Source organism: Elaeis guineensis, chromosome 6 (genome assembly GCF_000442705.2).
Source record: "Elaeis guineensis isolate ETL-2024a chromosome 6, EG11, whole genome shotgun sequence".
NCBI classification, from domain to species: domain Eukaryota; kingdom Viridiplantae; phylum Streptophyta; class Magnoliopsida; order Arecales; family Arecaceae; genus Elaeis; species Elaeis guineensis.
In genome coordinates, this window is record NC_025998.2 from 4,297,919 (window position 1) to 4,318,064 (window position 20,146).

At 36.5% G+C, this 20,146-nt stretch overlaps 1 protein-coding gene across 3 annotated transcripts; it reads right to left on the bottom strand.

The window, feature by feature from the left end:
* Positions 1 to 1,044: 1,044 nt before the first annotated feature.
* On the bottom strand, positions 1,045 to 18,755 carry LOC105047572 (ATP-dependent zinc metalloprotease FTSH 9, chloroplastic/mitochondrial-like). 3 transcript variants are annotated; one of them, XR_012141988.1, is made up of 18 exons: positions 17,887 to 18,753; positions 17,189 to 17,342; positions 16,639 to 16,731; positions 16,383 to 16,471; positions 14,523 to 14,646; positions 13,002 to 13,121; positions 12,213 to 12,263; positions 9,598 to 9,659; positions 7,909 to 7,966; positions 7,163 to 7,288; positions 7,003 to 7,083; positions 4,211 to 4,340; positions 3,813 to 3,961; positions 3,377 to 3,658; positions 3,210 to 3,299; positions 3,073 to 3,126; positions 1,246 to 1,448; positions 1,045 to 1,098 (listed from the first exon to the last, which is right to left on the bottom strand). XR_012141988.1 is itself a non-coding variant. In XM_010926550.4 (17 exons), the coding sequence occupies exons 1-17, from the start codon at positions 18,495 to 18,497 to the stop codon at positions 1,311 to 1,313; spliced, it is 2,412 nt and encodes an 803-aa protein (XP_010924852.2). In that variant the 5' UTR covers positions 18,498 to 18,753; the 3' UTR covers positions 1,045 to 1,310. The 3 variants fall into 3 exon arrangements, 2 of the variants coding, with proteins under 2 accessions (XP_010924852.2, XP_073115064.1); XM_010926550.4 differs by having other exon boundaries at positions 1,045 to 1,448; XM_073258963.1 differs by lacking the exon at positions 3,073 to 3,126 and having other exon boundaries at positions 1,045 to 1,448; positions 3,160 to 3,299; positions 17,887 to 18,755.
* Positions 18,756 to 20,146: the final 1,391 nt, after the last annotated feature.

The window sequence follows — 20,146 nt, forward strand, 5'->3', positions numbered from 1 at the left end:
GAATTTTGATGACAGTTTCAGATATGATAGGGATGGTGTGGGCTCTGTCATTCAAGATCCGAATGACAGCAAGGGCTCTTATTTTTCGAGCCTTCAATCCTAAGAGCTGCAGAGGAAGAGGATTTTTATTAATAGAGATTTTACCATCATCATTGGTTGGATCTGAAACAATATGAAGCAGTTAAAAACTCATTCGCTGCTCCGTAACATCTGGATTGCTCTTCATCTTTCTGCTACAATATCGATTCAATATATCAACCGAAAAAAAAAATAGGATGATAGATTGAATCACATCTTATATGACAGAGCATTCCGAAGACTGGATTTAAATAGGATGAGACTTGCTCGCCGATTCTACGAGATATTTTATACTCTGAAGTTGCTCTCTTACCAGAGTGGTATGACCACCTACATATAATATAATATATATATATATATATATATATATTATTATTATTATTATTTTTTTTGATACGTATGATGTCATGGAAACATGCTTCCGAAGTTTTTTCTCGTGTTACTATTCCCTCGCGGGAGTCACGCTCCACAAAGTTCATAGTGGACTCTTTCAAACGAAAAAAAAAAAAAAGAAAGTTCATAGCGGACGCTGCATTAGTGAGGCTTTGATTGTTGGTGTTGAGATTTTCAACTGCATTACTATTACCATTGTTTCCTATTTTCCACATTAGTATTATGTTCATAGCTGACCTCACCTTAATGAGTCAGCCTTGCAGCCATGGCCGTACAGGTGAGGGACCACCTAGTGATATAACCTCTGAAATAAGAATTAGTTCATAGATTTATTCTCGCCCCACTCCCTCTTTTCTCATTTTCCCCGGGAGAAGGAATGATCAGCAACAATTATATCTTGTTGCGTTCAAACCACACAAAATTCATGATCTCTACTGTGTGTGCAACAACAGTGATGGTCAGATACACAAAATTTACTACCTAAACAAATCGGTATTGTTGGAATCTAATACAATTATTTTTCCACTGTACCTTTGATCAAAATACCTAAATTGTTGCAGACAACCGCAGGTCTTCTCCAAAAGTTGCTTATTCCGTATTTGATTGCATCGGCTTTGATCAACAGAACTGAGATAAATTACAGTCCTTTGTGAGAATTATATTTCCCTCCGCTCCTTCTAAATGGAACGGAAGTTGAAAAGAACATGATACTTCCCTTATGCCTTTAGTAGCCAGTTTAGAAAAAAGGACGTCACAGAATTTCTAATAATTTACCTGTGATTGCATTACTGTACACAGCTTTACAGTGAGGCAAAACTAAGTCAATAAATGATAATTAGTCAAGTCAGTGCAAGCTCCTCTTGTTGCTCCAAAAGTTGGTCTTCTTGGTAAGGATTGAGGACTTGCTTGATTTCATCTGCAGTGAGTGTTTCATACTCAAGAAGCGCTTTTGCTAGTGCATGTAATGCCGTTTCATGCTGAAAAAAATAACAAAAGCCATGTATATGGTAAGTGAGAGAGAGAGAGAGAGACTAATGCAGCTACAAGAGCATAGAAAAAGTTGAGAGAAACTCAGCAGCCACTTAAGCACATAGGGAATGTTGGATCTAGAGTGATGCCAGAAGTCAATTACAAATGGCTGCTGTATCACATTATCAGAATACATTAATTACTATTCAAAAGATCCAAGTATTTAGTCATGACTACGTCAATCATGAATAAAATAATGATGACAGTTATTTATTGTGTAATTTACACACCCAAGTAACAGAGCAAAATAATGCTTTACCAATTTGAGTCATTTTTTACTTCTGATTATGGTGTAAGCAAAGTTCAATATATAAAGCTATCCTCACTGCTTACATCAGCAAAAGCACCACAAATATAAACTCTGCATGTTTGATTCCTGGTCTCTACTTCTTATGCTTAGATGTAAACAAGTTAACTAGGAATCCGTAAGATTGGCAACACACCCTATCTACTATTTATGTTCAATGACGATGCTTGTATAACTCAATCTGCAAGTAAATCAGAATGATGCATCATGAAGCAAAACAGGCTGCTTGTCATCCTGAAGTACTATGCAGCTTCTGAGAGGACCAGCATACAGAAACTGATACCAACCTTATATCTTCCTCACCAGTTCATAGAGAGAATCACATGTATGCTTCCATTATAGAGAACACTCCAACCATTAGTTAACTGAACTTTTGTGCATTTAGTTCTCATTATGTGACATGAATTGCCCAATATTGTCTTCAAATTACAGCTAAGCTTCACATGATTTGAGGTGTACACCAGCTGTGCATCCTCATATGCTCATTCAAATTGGTCAGAGATATCTGTCCTTACCACTTCATCTTTCTTATCACATAACGAGGAAGCAAAAGTAATCACTTTTTTCTAGCCTAACAAATTATTAAATCTGAAGCTGCATCTATGAAATTAGTTATACAAGCATGTTCTATCTTGTATTGAAAATATAATGAAGAACAATAAATGCATGAAACCCCCTCTGGTAGGAACATGTTCATCTCTGTAACATGTAAAGCTCTCTTTCCCCGAAAACAATTAAAATTCTCAGTCCTTGCTCCTCATAGATACCTGTATCGACTGCCTTTTGCAACCTTGATACAACCATATCAGCATGTTCCTAACTCTAACTTAATTTTTTTGATGAGTAAAAGTTATCTCTAACTCACTGCTTTACAAAATCCTAGTCTCTGGCTTTTATCATCCTTGAAACTTCATGCAGTCATCTCTTATACAATGCAGAAAGAAGGATCCAAAGAATTTATATGTAATCCCATAGCATATCCTAATTCTCCCGTAATACTTTGGAGGCCATCTGTTTCATTCTAATGCTAATATAACCACAAACCAAAGTAATTAATGCAATGAGGAGACCCACACCTCTGGTCTCATGGAATTGGAATGGTGAATATAACCTTGTAATCATACTAAAATCATTATGGGTCACAAGCAAATGCTTCATTTTCTAGTGCAAAAGTCATTCTGTATGGAATTATGCAAATAAATGAATGCATCTTATTGTAAAACTTCAGAAGTTTCATATCAAGCAATAGACCTCGAGAAACAAACCTTCTTTAACAACTGCTTAACTCGGTCATAAGCATCTCTTAGGAGTTTGACAACCTGTAAATACATATAAAAAAAGAAGTTTCTTACCAAAGTGTAATCGATAGACTTAGAAAATGACCAAGTCTCGTAACACATACTTCTGCATCAATTCGTGATTGCATCTCTGAACTTGGTCGCTCTTTGACATACACAGGGCCAATTGCATCACTCATCCCACAGGTTGACACCTGAAAACCAACAAACTTGTGAGAAACTGATATTGGATAAAAACAACACCAATACTGCTGGACTTAGAAAAGTATACCATGTACTGTGCAAGCTCAGTAGCGGTATGGAGATCATTGCTTGCACCGGTTGTGATATATTCTTCACCAAAGATGAGCTCTTCAGCAGCCCTCCCTCCCATACAAACATCAAGGCGTGCTAGTAACTGTTTCTTGCTGATAGATGTCTCATCTTGAGAAGGAAGCTGTGTCACCATCCCCAAGGCAGATCCTCGTGGCATAATAGTCGCCTTATGAACAGGATGAGCACCATCGGTATTGAGTGCAACAATGGCATGACCACTCTCATGGTAAGCAGTGAGCTAACAAAAAGATAATTATATTAACATTTATTTTAATAAAAAATCTCTCATGGATCTGATAAGTTTAGATCAGGCATTGAAAGATTATATTTTGCATACCAAGAAAGGACTAGCACTGCCATCATTAAAGATAAAAAGCACACAGCATGCATACCTTTTTTGATTCTTCTGTTATGAACATAGTCTTCCGCTCTGCACCCATAATTATTCTGTCCTTTGCAAACTCCAACTGTGCTGCAGTTAACCTGTCAGCACCTTCAACTGCAGCCTTAATGGCTGCAATATTTACCAAGTTTGCAAGATCTAACAAATAAGACAAATAAATAAATAAATATGTAGTTTAATTGTCTTTGTTTCTATTAAAAAAAAACCCTAAGATGATTTGAGCAAATGCAAAATGATATGCTGTTGAAGGGTAAAAAAGATGATAAGGAACAAGGAATTAATAGGAAACAAGCTACTTGCTAATCTAAGTTTTTTGGTGATTAGTGTTATTAGAGTAAAAAAATGCGGGTACACTTTTTTGCGTTAAAATAAACTAAGAAAACAAACCTGCACCATTGAAGCCTGGAGTACCACGAGCAATTGCTTTAACATCTACATCATCAGCCAATGGCTTGTCCTGTAAATAAAGCTCCAGAATTTCTTGCCGGCCCCGCACATCAGGATTCGGAACAACAATCTAGAAGCAAATTTTGTTAGAATTTATTGTGCCTCAAGCAGAAATCTAGTAGCAAGAACATCAAACCAAAAGCATGCAAGCTCAGTGGTGTTTAGTGTGTATGCATTCTACTGCTTCTTTCTGCCTGTACAATTAGTGCTTATATACTCATCCACAGATACTCATAAAAGCGTTTGGAAAATCAACAACAGGACAAAGGGAGCATATGCATCGCCCATGAGTTTAGCAAGTAATTGTTTTAGACAGGTAAAAGATTAAGTCCATAGTCCGTGCGGTCATACATTATGACTTACATCTTGTGACCTACTCAGAAAACTCCTCCTATATACATGATAAATTCAGTTATTAGCAACTACAGAGATAAGTCTATTGACTAAACCCTCACATAAGGCATAGTGTTTCACCAGTTAAAGAACTCCTCCATACCATGAATGAATGCCTCAACAAATTTTTACCATATAATCCACCAGACTGAAATATTAGTAAGATTTCTAACATCTAAATCATAAACAAGTGCATCTGTCAAAGTAAACAAAAATACTCACAAGCCAAACATGAACACAACCTCATGAAATTTCAGTTTCAACATGTTTGATTCACATTTCAATATTTATTCTTCAGTTTAAGGCTGTTGCTCATTAAAAACAGCTGTCTAATTTCAAACATCTTTGAAAGAATAATAATCGGCTTATTGAGCATTGTCCTTTCTGCTATTTCAAATAAATAATGCTTAACTATTAGGATGCAAACAGAGTTTGTGCAGAATGGATATACGCAAAAATTCATATTCATAATTTGCACTATATAGCCATTTCCAAACAAGAGATCGTTCAAATCTTCAAATAAATATCTGTTCTTGGTAAAGGCAAATGCAGATAGAAACTGGATATGAGCAACAAATGTACATGGTATAAAATATAAACACCACCAAACATAATCAGATTTGGCTAATAGCACATCCAGCATTACCAAATACTGATGGCTGAGGTATCAAATACACAGGTTACCAAGGTGTCCAGACTGCCTTTCTTGTGGGCCCATGCATCTGTAAAAAGTTGGCAGAAATAGTATATTGATTTAAAAAGGAAACATATAAGCATATTTCGTCCATATAAGTATACATGGTAATCCATATTCAGATCTGAAAACTATACGCATATTAATACTCATATCCAAATTTAGCTGAACTCTAAACCATGCACCCATGTCTAAACCTGAACTGATATTAAAAGCTTGGCTACGTTTGTGCTTGGTTCAAAATCATACGGAAATACCAAATTGAATCAGATATATCTATATCCAATAACATCTCCATTCACCACCTTTCATGGGATACATTTTCGTTTTAACTAATTGCCAACTAATCGTTCATATGTAGCTTCCAGTACGTTCTATCATCATCATTTTTTAAACCTCCCTCTTTTTCCCCTGCTACATAAGACCCATGATCCTTGCAACTATTATTATTCTCAGCATCTTTAATGACAATGCACAATCAACAAAATCTTGAGAGCATTTCACAAGCAACCTTCAACCTGACATCAGCCATCAAAGGGATGTATAAGAGAACTGTGCCCCACTTTGGAGCACAGATTGGAAGCGAAATATCAAAATAAGAACATTCCTGTGTTGTCGATCTTGTATGGAGGAGCAATCCTTGTGTTTTCTGCAACCAAAAGCATTTCTCCCAGTTTCTTAAAATTAATTTTTTATGAAGATGAACCAACCAAAAGTTGCACCTTATACTTCAAATTTTGAAAGTTAAGCATCTTCATTTATCAACTCAGAAACAATTGTCATGTTTTCTCCATCCATATAATAAATACTTCCATGTCAGTCATTACAACTGCAACTCAAATGCCGCCAAGTTTATTGCTTAAGATAGGAATATTTCTTCTTCAGGCCCAGTTGAACCAATCTGACCCAACCAACAATACCAATCCAAGATATGAGATCAAGGACGGGAATACAAACTGAATTTTGAAGATCATCATTAACATAAAGTTTAAACGTAAACCCAGATCAATGCAGCTCTATCATCAGTTGTCATAATTCATAAAAAATAATAAGTTTGATCAGAACTTGATAATAAATACTTGAAAGGAACCAATTAGCTCATAATTATCCTTCAGAAAACATTACTTTCTTCTAGATATATATGGTCTTACTTTCATAATTTTCTTCCATACTTGAGCTATGATCTAAGTTACAGTTTGTGGTTGAATAAGAAAACATACAGTAATTTTGCCACTAACTGTAAGTCAAAGCAGAAATTTGAATCTTTCTATTGATTCTTGCTAGTTCAAAAATGAAGATCAGGATAACTTTCAGAATATGCTTGGCCAGTCATTGATGGGATTAAATTTCCAGCTTGGTGAGTAACCAATAAACTAGAGCCATCTCCTCACAGGTAGACATTACAAAGTTCAAATTGTATCACAAGCAAAAAGATTGCAAGTGCTTCACTAATTAATGTTTAGCAAGTTTCTGAATCGAATAACTCATATAAGGGGCTTAAATATTTTGGCAAAAAAGAGTCCTCGCTTTCAAATATTGTAACATCCAACTTGTTTTTTCTGCAGAAATCAATCAAATTTCCATTTTCAGTTTAGAAAAACTAAAACATAAGAAAAGACTGCAGGAAAAAATTAACAGAACTTACATGCCTGTCAAATCTACCAGGTCTTGTCAACGCTGGATCTAGAATATCAGGCAAATTTGTCGCAGCCATCAAAATAACACCCTGTATAAAATTATTAGAGCTGTTGGCACATACTAACATGTGACTTTGGAGAGTAGTACGGGTATAAGGTATAAAATACCTCATTCTGCTCAAAGCCATCCATTTCAACAAGTAGCTGATGCAACGTTTTCTTAGTATGCCCTTCCCATTGCTTTCTAGTGGATCCGACAGCATCTATTTCATCAATGAAAATGATGCAAGGTGCCTATGAATACAAAAGCAGATGCAGCAAATGGGTAATGAAGATTTGTTAGAGGATTAACATATCATTTAAAGCTAATGACACCAATTAAAATGAAAGAAACGTGTGCAAAACGATATTATTGATAAAGCCATAGAGATCATTGGGAGAGGACGGCCTTTATTAAATGATAAAAAGAGCAGGTGGCTTCATTGTCACCCATTGTCATGTAAGAGAAATGAGATGGTTGGTTAGTCATCTACTCTTCATTATAGTGAGATATTCAAATCTGACGTCATTTTAGCAGCGTAAGGTATGTAACCCGGCCTTCCATGAAAAAGTATAACAATCCAAGATATCTAAATTGATATTTGTGATTTATTTACAATAATAACTCTTCAATCTACCTTTCCTGTTTCGTTCTTAAGTTGAATGGAAAAGAAAAGGAAAAATATTACCTCACATCATTTCTAATATAATTATTTATACTACATGCTGCCTATAATATTAATCACAGCATCATGGTATAGCAATGAGAATTGTTACAACTGACTTGACATGCTAACAATATGTAACACTTCAGTCATGAGTGCAATACTGTATAAACAAACAAATCAAACCATAGGTGCTAAAGAGAAGTGTACCTTTTTCTTAGCAGCCTGAAATAAGGATCTCACTCGCCGAGCACCAACACCAACAAACCTGACATAAGAGACAAACAGTAAGAAAATTATATGAACACGAAGTGTTTAAAATTTAAATTTTTATGATATCTCCAAAATTAAAATTATTCTCAAGTCTTCACAATTGTAGCATAAAGTCATCTTAGAGGAGCAACCCATGAAAGGCATTCTAATCCAAGAATTGCAAACTCCTCTACATATTGAAAAGCCTCAAATGAGGAGAACATAATTTGGAGAACCGAGTGCTGTATGCTTTTGTGATGCAATGTGATGGAATAAAGAATTGATTCATATGGTCTATTCATGCTAGCCAATCCAGAATATAATTTTAAGGAGGGGTCTATTAATGAGAGAGCACATGATGCCAGGATGCAATAATTATTCACTTATGAGAAAATAGACCAATATATTGTACACACAATGCAATTATTTAACAATCCTAATGAAGCCCTACCCACCACCAAAAGGACAGGCACACACATCAGGGAGAAAAGAAAATCATCCACCAACCATACTCAAACTTAAGTTTGAGCCTACAAAGTCATGAGTAAAGGAAAGAGCAATGCTTGATATCATAGTTCATGAACAAATATGACAAATTAAGTAGCTGAAGGAGAGCACTTCGGAAAGGAAGTGATGATGCAGAAAAAAAAAATCATCTTGACAGGTCTAGTTTGCTCATAAGAACTGGAAGTACAGTGTTTTGAATAGCATTTGTAGTTGAGAGTTATATTTTTTTATAATGTACAGGTTTAGGAAAAGTCAGATTTACTAATCAAGATCTCTTTTTTGTTATTTTGAATAAATAATTCCTGCTAGTAACAGAATTCCTATAGTGCAGTGCATTAAAAACCTACTCAATAATCATCTAGTCAGTCTTGCATCCAACACAATTTTAAACTGCAACAAAATCCTTAAAGTTATCCTCTTTAATATTTAAAAGAATAGTAGCCTTCTTCCTTTCTTGATAATGATTTTTCCGGACAGTTCTCAAGGTTTGTGATCACCAAGACTCCATGTTAACCTTTTTTTTTCCTTTTTTTTTTTTTTCATACTTTGCTTCATGCAAATATTCTAAAGGCCCATCAAGACCCTTAACTAACTAATCTCCTACCCAATTTTCTCATTGACCACCCCTATTGTCCAAACTAAACTGTATTCCAGATTCCAGTAAGTTCAAGCAGCATTAAAATTTAGTCTTTAGTTTTAGCATCCACACTTCTGAACATTTAGGCCCCGTCTACATTTAAACTTCAGGTCTTAAAATTAATAATTTAAATCTGGTCCTGCATCAGTATTTTTCACAGACAGAAACACCTTAAACTTCACATAATACAAATCAACAAGCTTCTATAGCACAAGATCACAGGAAACCTAAAACATAAGGCCAGTTATCAAGGAAAAAACAAAATAAGTAAAATAAACAAAATTTGAATATATAATAAATTGGACAGACTACGTTACGCAAGATATTAAGCACTGGATGCAGAGTGGTCAATAAACTTAACAAGTGCATTATGTTACAATTAATGACCATGGCAGAGCTTCTAAACATTGTCCTTTCATAGGATTTTGTAACTTAAATGTTAACTATTAGCAATACAGCAAAAATGGATGTAAAATTTATTGCCACAAAAATAGTTGGCTTACATTTCCTCAAATTCAGATCCAGCTCGATAGAAAAAAGGAACACCAGCTTCTCCAGCAATAGCCTGCAGCAGATTAGCTCTGGTTGATAAACAACATAATTATACTGCTAAGAAGAAAAAACAGAACCAACAAAACCTAGTGCTAGAACAATCACATAGGGAACAAAGGGACCTTTCATCTATAAGGATTTTACTTAGCTTTTTCTTTCCATTTTTCATTTGTTGTTGGACTAAACTTCAAGCTACCCATATGTTATAAGGTCTTATATACTAACCACCAAAGTCAGTATATGATATTTGCTTGAGGTGTTTACAATGAAGATGATGAAGCAACATAAGGTGTCTGCACCAATAACCATTCCCAAACAAGAATGGCATGCAGTGTTCATTATATAAGGTATATTTTATAGGCATAGGGAAAAACCACCTTCATGCAATAATATACCTATCATATGCCAGAACAAGTTCAAACATGTTTGAACATGTATTTTCCACATTCCCTTCAAAAAAGAAGAATATCTCTTTTCTGCATAAACGAGGACCACCATAAAATTTTCAGTCTCCAAGTCCATGTTCCTTATCTTCATGCCAAAACTTAGTCCAAAAGATTAATTCCATTTCTATGTCCCTTATTATCTAGAAAAGGATATTATGTCCCTGCGCTAATTGACTATCAAAATCAAGTGCCACTAAACATATATAAACAGTTATGAAACACCTAAAAACAATTTCTAGGTGTTCTAGATCTTGTCATGAAGAAAATATTAATAGCAAAGAAGAGATGGACATCAGTTTCCAAAAAAGAGTAAAAAAAATAACCCCCTGTATTTTAGGTCGATTTGCAAATACCTCTCTGCAAGTCAAAATGCTGTAATGTCAATCTTTCATTTTACATATTGTTACAATATCACCCAGAGACATCGTGATTGGGACCAAAGATGTCATCTATGCCTACATGGCTAGTTATTGCCTGACATGATTGTTTTCTTTTTTTTTAAAGGGATAGAGAAGCTGACGTGGAGGTTCGATTAATTTAAGAGAGTGGAGAGAGAAAGGAAGAGAGAGAAGAGAGAAGAGGGAAACAAGAGACGTGAAGCCTCTCTCTTCCTCACATCCAAGAAAAAAAGAGGGCCAGTTCAAACAAGGCCATGGCCGATGGGTCGTTGCTCATGGTGACGTCCCGTGGCAATAGTGGCGGCAGCAATGGCTATGATTGATGACCGGTCAAATGGAAGGAAAAATAAAGAAAATTCATGAAGAAATTGGTTCAAAAAAATAGATCATTCAAGGTTAGCTCTCTAGACCGATGACCAATGTCAGTCATGCGAGCCTAGAGCACTCAAAACAGTGATAAAGGCCGAACCAACCGGCGGCTAGCAAAAGTTCACAAAGAAAAGAAATTGAAACAGAGCACCTCTATTCAAAGATGAGTCCGGCGACTCACCAACTCTAATTCGAGTGCGACGACAGCTATGAAATCAAAAAAAAAATAGAGGAATCAAGGACTTAGGTCCTTAAATCCGGTGAGGCCAAGAAGGTGATCTGGTGATCTATTTTGATGGAAAATCTAAGGATAAAATCACAATGAAAAGCTCGAAATCAATGGGGATTTCTCATGGTTTTTCGATGGTGGAATCCATAGGAGTCGTGAGGCTTTTATAGACAAGATCCTAGGGCTTTAGCTTGGTTTCCGGCTTGCCCTAGGACTCGATTCCACCGGAATCAGGAGAGGAAGAAGACTCCAAGGTTTCTGGCTTGCCCTAGGACTCGATTCCACCGGAATCAGGAGAGGAAGAAGACTCCAATTAGGAGTCTTCTTCCTTTCATGAGCACGTGCCAAGCACGCATGTGAGGGATGGGCCAAAACCTTTTTTTTGGGCTAGTTCAAACAAATCTGGATCTTTACCAACTAGCCAATTGGAGTCTTCTTCCTTTCATGAGCACGTGCCAAGCACGCATGTGAGGGATGGGCCAAAACCTTTTTTTTGGGCTAGTTCAAACAAATCTGGATCTTTACCAACTACCCATGTCAACTTGTCTATTCTTTAAGAAAAAAAGAAACAACCATGTCAGCTAATAACTAGCCACATAGGCATGGATGGCATCTTTGGCCCCAATCGGGAGGTCTTTGGGTGACATTGCAACAATATATAAAATGAAAAGTTGACATTACAACATTTTGACATGTAGAGGGATATTTGCAAATCAACCTAAAATGCAGGGGGTTATTTTTTTTATCCTAAAAAGAAGCTACTCGCCACTGCTGAATGATATCAATAATTAGCAACTGGGAATTCCAAAGGCTCATAGTCATTCTTGAAAAATTGCATCTGATGGTCAACCTACATGTCTTGACACATACCTTTGTTTGATATCCTCTATCTAATAAAATAAAGGTGAATATATAATTTCTTGAAAAGCCAGCTTGAATAGGCCATGCAAGAACTAAGATTACACAAGGAATTATTCTATTTGTCATAGAAGCACCTGAGTTGTAATGCATATAAATATTCTCAAAGGCCAAATAACTTTTGAGGAGAAGTTGAACCTTGATAACAATGTGATTACACATACGTGTGTCTGTGCATGTGTGTCCTTTTATGTGGATGATCTCACCTTAGCAAGCAGAGTCTTTCCAGTTCCAGGTGCACCAGTCAAAAGAATTCCCTACAAAACAATATGCATTAGGATCAATATCACACACATACACATGCACACATGCACATGCGCGCATGCAAACACACATACATATAAGAAAGAATAAAAGAGAAGTACTTAGATCTCTCAAAAATTGAATGCTCATACATAACATGCCCGATAATCTAAACGAGATCATTGATAGATAGAGCACCTTACTGTACATAATACAATGCATTATCAAATAATATGTGTTATGAAGCAAAGACACCACAAGGATCACATATTACAAGACAGGTTTTCGCATGAGTTCTCAGATTGAAGGATGAAACTCCATTTGGTACCAACAAGTTCATTGTTGATTTTTGATGAATTATCTTTTTGCATGAGCTTTAAATCATTAAATGTGAGAAATGATGAAATGATCAGTTATTCTAAGACATAAGATAGAAGTTTATAATCATATCATAGCTAGATATAAGTCTAATGAGTTCATGTCATTCATGTCCTTAAGTCTCTTAAAAAATAACTGCCCTTGAAAAGGATTAATGTTTACAAAGCTATTAGCTTAAGTCCAAAAATCAACCTCCCACAGTCACATACACATAGCATAGTGATCTCAAATACAGCTATCAGAATGTTAGCATCCAAAAGATAGCCCTTGAATGATGATTACCTGAACCTGAAGCATTACATTCTAACAATATATAAATATGCATGATTCGGAAAGAAATAGGCTGATAGTGAAAGATTGAAATCTAAACGAACCTTCGGTAATTTCCCCCCGAGGCGAGTGAACTTTGCTGGGTTTTTCAGATACTCCACTACTTCTTGAAGCTCTTGTTTTGCATCATCACACCCTTTGACATCTTTAAAGGTTTTCACATTCTACACATGAAGTTACCAAAGATGCAGAACTTTTCATAAGTAAACTATAACAAAACATGAGATGCTTTGTAATTTCTTTATCTGCTCAAGTTAGGAACTGAGAAGCACATCAGCAAAGCAGTAAAGGATAAACAACTACAAGCTACAATTTGAGAATAAAATATTTGAGATTCCCAAAATTTCATGTTTAGCAAATATTCATTTAAAATTGTGCCAAAGTAGGGTGAGGTCAAGATTTGTAAAGAAATGGTATCGCTCATTTGATTAAGCATAGCAGACAGGAATTAGTTGAAAGAAACTAGACCTGTAATTCAATCACTCGCAAGTGCATAGTAGATAGGTAGTTTGTTTAAATTATTGAGTTAAAATGAATAATGTTCCCTGACAACATACGAAGTAATTTACATAGAACAGTTCATGAAAATATCTTCCATCATAAGATACATGTTACCAATTTCTTCTATCATAAGATATAAATATGTTACCAAATGCTTCCAAGTGGAAAACTATTCCAGCTGAACAGCACAATCCAGAGTTCCCAAATTACTTAAGGTACAAGATATTTCTACTTAAAAATAATTTCACTTATCTAGATGGATAGCATGGAGACTAAAGATTATTCAGAGTATGGTTCCCTGTACCACCACATACCGCCTGGTATGGGGTGTGCTGTATCATACGGTACCGTACCGATACACTATGTATCAACACTACAATAGTATTTTACCAGTATGGGGTTCGATACCGAGATGGCAAACCTTGATTCAGAGTTTACTTTTGTCTATCAGTTCTCCATAGTAAAAGGACATGTTGTTGCATTATTATTAGTTGGTAGTCAAATTTATTGCATTTGCTTGTATTCAAAAGTTTCTATGAACTTGCAATAATAGGATAGAGAAGCAATAATTTACAATAATATAGAGAACTCACGGGGATTGTTTAAGAAGTTTATTACAATATTTTGAATCCACGCGCTTTTCTCAATCTATCCTGCACCTCCATGAGAAGGAACATGTATACGATCTCGATCACAAAAGGAGCCTCAGGACCAGCATTATTAACTGTTTTTGCTTGAAAAACAACTTTATTTCTGGTGAATTTTGCAACTTTTATATTTCTGTTACCAAGCCTAAATCAGAATGCATTTAAACTATGTCATCAGGCCCTCTAAAATTTAAAAATATAATACTTCAACTATAAATAGAATGAAACACGTCTCTAAGAACAGCCTTATCTAGTCTTTTGCTGAATATGAACCAATCAAGGAACTCAAGCAACATTGAAACAAATTAGCTGATTATTTTGAAATGAAAAAACCAGAGCACTCTCATATCAGAACTTAGAAAACTAGTCAAACTTAATGCAAGAAAAACACACATGGGCACAGAAGAGCCACAATACCTTCTCTGGCATGATTTCTTTGTTTAACTCTTTTGACGAATATGTAGCACTCGAACCAACACCAGACGTACCTATACCACCTAAGCTACCGACATATTTTTGGAGTGCAGCTGCACCGATTGCCCTAGTAAGGAAAACAATACACAAATAAAAAGAACTATATAAACAAAGAATTCCAGTCAGGAAAGCTTTCCTCATTAACAGATAATATTCAAGTAAAAAAATTCCTATATATAAAATATGTAAGAAGCTTTAACAATGTGACTTTAGAAAATAAACCTACAAAGGAATTGAGTGACATAAATATGCACAAAGTACTCTCATATAGCTGCAATAGTCCCATGCTCCTAAAAAGAAAATGTGAACTATGATACATCAAAGAGAACATAATTCAATGCATACCCTTCTCTATAACAGCACAACTGAGGGAGGGGGAACTTAATATACTTAATATAAATTAGCTGTTATGTGCCTTAAGGCCCTTAATGGTTAGCAAGGATTTGGGTTGCATTTTTGCTCATCCTGGTTTACCCTTTTCTATGATTTCTTTTAGTTCTTTCTAAGAGTTAAATAACAAGAGGAGAAAAGTATTCTTCCACAATAACCAGGGAAAAAGATTGAGCTTTTACACCAGAATGACATTGGGAAATCTTGCAATTGTGACAAAAGGGGAAAAAGGGGCATAAGTTACTTAACATAGGCACACCAAGGCCAACATTGGGTCTCCAGGGAGTCAAAGCCCAATACAAACCGCAAACAGTTGGAATACACAATGAACACCCAACAGAGATTTTGGTAGCATAGAAAATGGCATCATACACATGAAGGGTGTTATCAACTTCTTTACAACAGGACTAGATAGAAACAAATACCAATTCATTGTAAGGTAACTTCATTTAAGTACATTTAAATGTCATATGTTGGTTGACACATGAATGAATCATCTTGGGGTTCCATTGAGTTTCTTAGACTAGTTATAATGATCGAGGTCATATCCTTATCCTGATTAACTGAATTGCTTCTTATTTCTCTCTTAGTAAGCTCTTTAGTCTATATAAAGTGCAAAGTACAAGCTTTGACCTTTGTTGTGGTATTCTTTCAAGTTATCCTTAACCATCTTTGTGGTTAAGGAATCTCATAGCATGTATTTCCTTAATTTCTTAGCACTCTTAGCTCTGCATCTACTATTTTCATGTTCCACAATTATAGATCTATTTGCATTAGTTTGAATGCTTTCTTCCATTAGCTTTCTAAATCTTATCCTCCCATCTTCATCCACAAGTACAGATACTCTTTAAAGACAAAAAAAATACCTACTTATGGACTAAAATGTCAGGTGATCAGTAAAGAACATGGGCATAAGATGACTATAGCAAATATGAGATGCTGAGGCAAACTGTGGTAAACCATTAACTAGAAGAGTTAAAATTCAGTTTTTCAGGAAGGTTAGGATTGCAAACAACAAACAATGAAGTGGGGGAAAACCAATTAAGATGGTTTCATAAGCATGTTTGCTGCAGAATGGAGATAGGAACGTAAAGAGAAGAGATGATTAAAATGAATGTAGTGATAAATCTATCGGCAAGATCTTCAATTTTATAGAAGGTGGCCTTGGGTATCAACTAATTTTGAATTAGACCTAGTATAACCCATGTTAAATTGACAGAATTAGGCTTGCTGCAAATCTATATTTATCGAAGGATACAATCTATACATTTAAATCTATCAACATGAGATCCAACGCATAGATGTTGTGGAAAGAAAGGATTAAAAAGTTAATCGGGACAAGGAAAAGTTATTGTATCATTCAAATATACTAGAAACACATCATATAGTTTGGTAACATTAATAAAAACATACCACATCAGTCCAACAACAATAGTAAACAAAATGGTTGACAGAAGTTCTTGAGCAAACCATGTTGATTTGCTTGATGCTTTTGGGTCAACCTGATGAGCAACATATAGGACACAAAGTTAATGGCTGACTTGCAGAATATTAGTACGATACTAAAGGAGAGAGAAGAAAGTACAGCTAACATTTTTTACATTTTCTTTATACATCGAGCCAGCACCAAGCACACAGTCCAGAACTGAAAGGATTAACATGTTCTTACCATAACTACATGCAGTGGCTGTTTCTCCGATATTCCAGGGTTTAAAAATGGCTCATTACTATTTCCAGATGCACGCTGCTTCAACTCTTGCAACTACTGACATGAATATATTTTTAAGAAAAGTCAAAAGTCAGCAGCAGCAATCCCCATATCGATAATGACTTCATATTGACTAAAATAATTCAAATGACTGAAGCAAGTTAGATAATGACTTCAGATTCCAGTCAATTGAAATTCTAAAGATAATTTAGGACTTTTGGAAGATTGTTGGTGTTATCGACGTTCCTTCTTCTGTTTTCCCTCCCTGTATCGTCAAATTGTTGCAAAGAAATATAGTTCAATGTTGTCACATTATATGTTTCTAAGAAGTATATCAACAATGTAGCAAGATTACAAGATCAAAACAAGTAGAAATTTTGAGGAGAACAGGAAGGGAATGCTAATAATCCACAGAACATGAATGATGCAATATGATCTAAAAAAGAGGTGATCAACAAAGTGAATGTGTACATGACGCAACAAAATAGTAACACCGGATGAGCTTAACTACCAGTGATGGGAGACTAGAAGGCTTTCCAGATTGCTCATCTGGAAGATATTCTGCGATAGCATTGGTGACAATAAGAGCTCGAAGATATTCTGCAACTCCTTTACTATCTATTGCATGATTTCTTTGCTCAAACCGTCTAATAACTGATTCAGGACTGCAAAAATCAAAAGAAAGAGATAAATTCATGATAATATCCAACCTTCTGTTTGCTAACTAAAAAACATGGAAGAGCTACCTACATAAGCACTCAGCATTGCTAGAATGAATGCAAAATATCAGGAAAAGGAAAATCATATGCGTTGTTAGGATTAATTGTTGTTCAAGATGTTGATGAAGTATGCACTATGGAATAATAAAGCTCATAAGATCTTAATACATGTGTACTTTTACCATTTATATTGGGAGACCTCCACAGACTAAGATACAATCTATGGAGGTTTGAGATAGCTTACCATCAACCAATTTTGAATTTGTTATGATTTCCAACCAAAAACTCAAAGTGCAGTTTTCAGCAAGAAAGTGCCAATAGAGAAACCTAAATAAACAACAAATTCAGCAAAGGTGATATATAATAAAATGATATAACGTCTACATAGGGATATTGCCCAAATAATGCTTGTTTTTGGGTACAAAGACCTAAGAAAAGCACAGGGAGAAGAAGAAAGGAAGAAAAGCTCCAAAAAAAGGGTGGACTGAACCTGTGCTTGTTGAGTTCAGCAAGGAGAGCGCTCTGCTTCGCAGCATCTCCAGGGTTTGCATCAGCTTCTGCAATGAGAAGCTCCAACCTCTTCTCCTGCCGCCAGAACGGCCACCGGCTCAGCCACTCCGACATCATCACAGCATCGAATCCCCTCCTCAGCGAAGCCATCACTCCAACCAAGAACGCCACCAGCGGCCACCTATTCCTCATCTCCTTCTTCTCCACCAACTGACGACCAGATTCCAGTTCTTCCACGGAACCACTATCTCCGACCACCCCGACCTCTCCGACAGCCTCAGTCTCCCCTTTTGACCCCTCCCCACCGGTACCTTGCGAAAGGTTGGAGCTTCGGCGGGTATCCGAGCCCAAGATCGATTCTTGGCTGGACAAAAAGGGTTCCCGCTCCGAATCCACATTCTCTGGCGGCAATGCGTGGGGCACGAGGGCGAAGCGGCGGATGGAGTGGGATATGGGGAGGGAAGGGAAGAAGAAGCCCGCAGAGAAGTCGGGGCAGCGGAGGGTGCACGAAAGAGGGATAGAGGAGCGTTTGTAAGGGTGGAGGATGGGCGGGGAAGGCCGGAAAAGGAGGTAGGCCTGGAGGGCAGACATGGCAGAGGAGGCGACGGAGGAGATCGAAGGGAGTTGGAGCGGAGACGAGCGTGCTCTCGAGCTGCCCACCTCGCTCCCCTCCGGAATATGGTCGGGGTTGGAGGGAGAGCGAGGGAATTCGAGGGAGGGAGGAGGGCTCGGGAATTATTAGCCACGGGATCGAAAAGGCGAGAGGATAGAGAGAGAGGAGCGAGACTCGGGGGGAGTCGTAGAGATCTTATCTCGAGCGGCGCGGCCGCGTGGTTGTCCCCCCTCTCTCTACCTTCGCTCTTTTCTTTCTTGACTCGTCGCGCAAGTGGGGAATCGGTTGGGATACTTTCCTTGGTCTGGCTGAAATCGGTGCTTTGTGCCGATTTTCATGTGATCCGGGTCAGACTGTTGAGAGAAAGATGCCATTAACACTTTGCTGCAACCTAACGGCAAATTATACGCTATATAATTGCTGCGTCAGCTCGTAGACAAGTATCATGTCATCAGGAGAGGTCTTTAGGAAAGAGAGAGGGGATTGATGTGATGCATGGCTGCATGGTGCATAGGGTATATAAATTTCTCATTTGAATAAAATATTTAGTAGCTCAGATATTGGCTTAAGACAGGTAATGCTATGAGAAACCAATTCTGTGTGTCTCTGTGTGTGTGTGTGTGTAAATGGAGGCATTAACCTTCGGTCGCCATGTGTTAGCCTTCTTCGTGTGACATGTGTATGATAAGGACGTGGAGGATAAGACTGCGCTTCTCGTTGCGGTCATTTTTTGGGTCACGTGTTGCGCCATCTACAGACTACGGTTGATGTGGGCTCACCCATATGTTTGGGCCTGCCAGTTGGTTTTGGTTGGGCACCTACCACCCCTTGAAGCCACATGTGAGAGCCTATTCAAATAGATCCTTTAATCGGTGAAGGATGATTTTTTCGAGAAAAACACCTTTAGGTAGGAACTAGGACGTAAAAAGATAGTGGTTGAAACAAAATAATAGATATTGAAGACATTCATAATTTAGAAGCACCAATTGTTAGGAAATTGCATGACTCAAAAAGTTTTGAAGATGCTAGGACAAGAAAAAAAAGCCAATTCGTTGCTCATCCTCTGCAAAAATAAGAGAAAAAAATATGACAACATCATGATATTAGGTAACTCAAAAATGCCCAATCGTGAGAAATAAGAATATTAGTTTTGTGAAACTAAAAAATTAGAGAGGGTGAGAGTTTCGAATATATGATGTCAATTCAACAATCTAAGGATATATTAAAATGGAGGAAAAAATTTTGAGTTTAGAAAAAAAAATAAAGTAATTTATAAATAATTTATAATTTATATTATCCATAAAAATATAATTTTTATTATTTAAATTATTTTTAAATAAATATATAATATATATTAATAAATTAATAAAATAAAATATTTTTCAAGAAAAATTATATCCGTACACAGCACGGGTTTGTAAAGCTAGTACATAGAATATTTGTGTACGGGGTTGTAAGCTGGTACATAGAATATTTATTCTGCCTCCTGACTTAAGGGGATTGGTATAACTAATAGGAATTAGTGTGATAAAGAGGGGTGATCAATTGTTGAGATTAGTGCATCCTGGCAACTTCTTTTCTTAAATCAAGTTAGGTATTTTTTTGGATTGACCTGTGCTCATTGCTG

Bases quoted from the DNA above. Each gene is read 5' to 3' on its own strand.
- LOC105047572 (XM_010926550.4), bottom strand. From the start codon at position 18,497: ATGTCTGCCCTCCAGGCCTACCTCCTTTTCCGGCCTTCCCCGCCCATC. The intron at 16,472-16,638 runs GTAAGAACATGT...GTTGCTCATCAG, and splicing joins AGCCACTGCATGTAGTTATG to GTTGACCCAAAAGCATCAAG. The intron at 7,289-7,908 runs GTACACTTCTCT...TTGTATTCATAG, and splicing joins TTCAGGCTGCTAAGAAAAAG to GCACCTTGCATCATTTTCAT.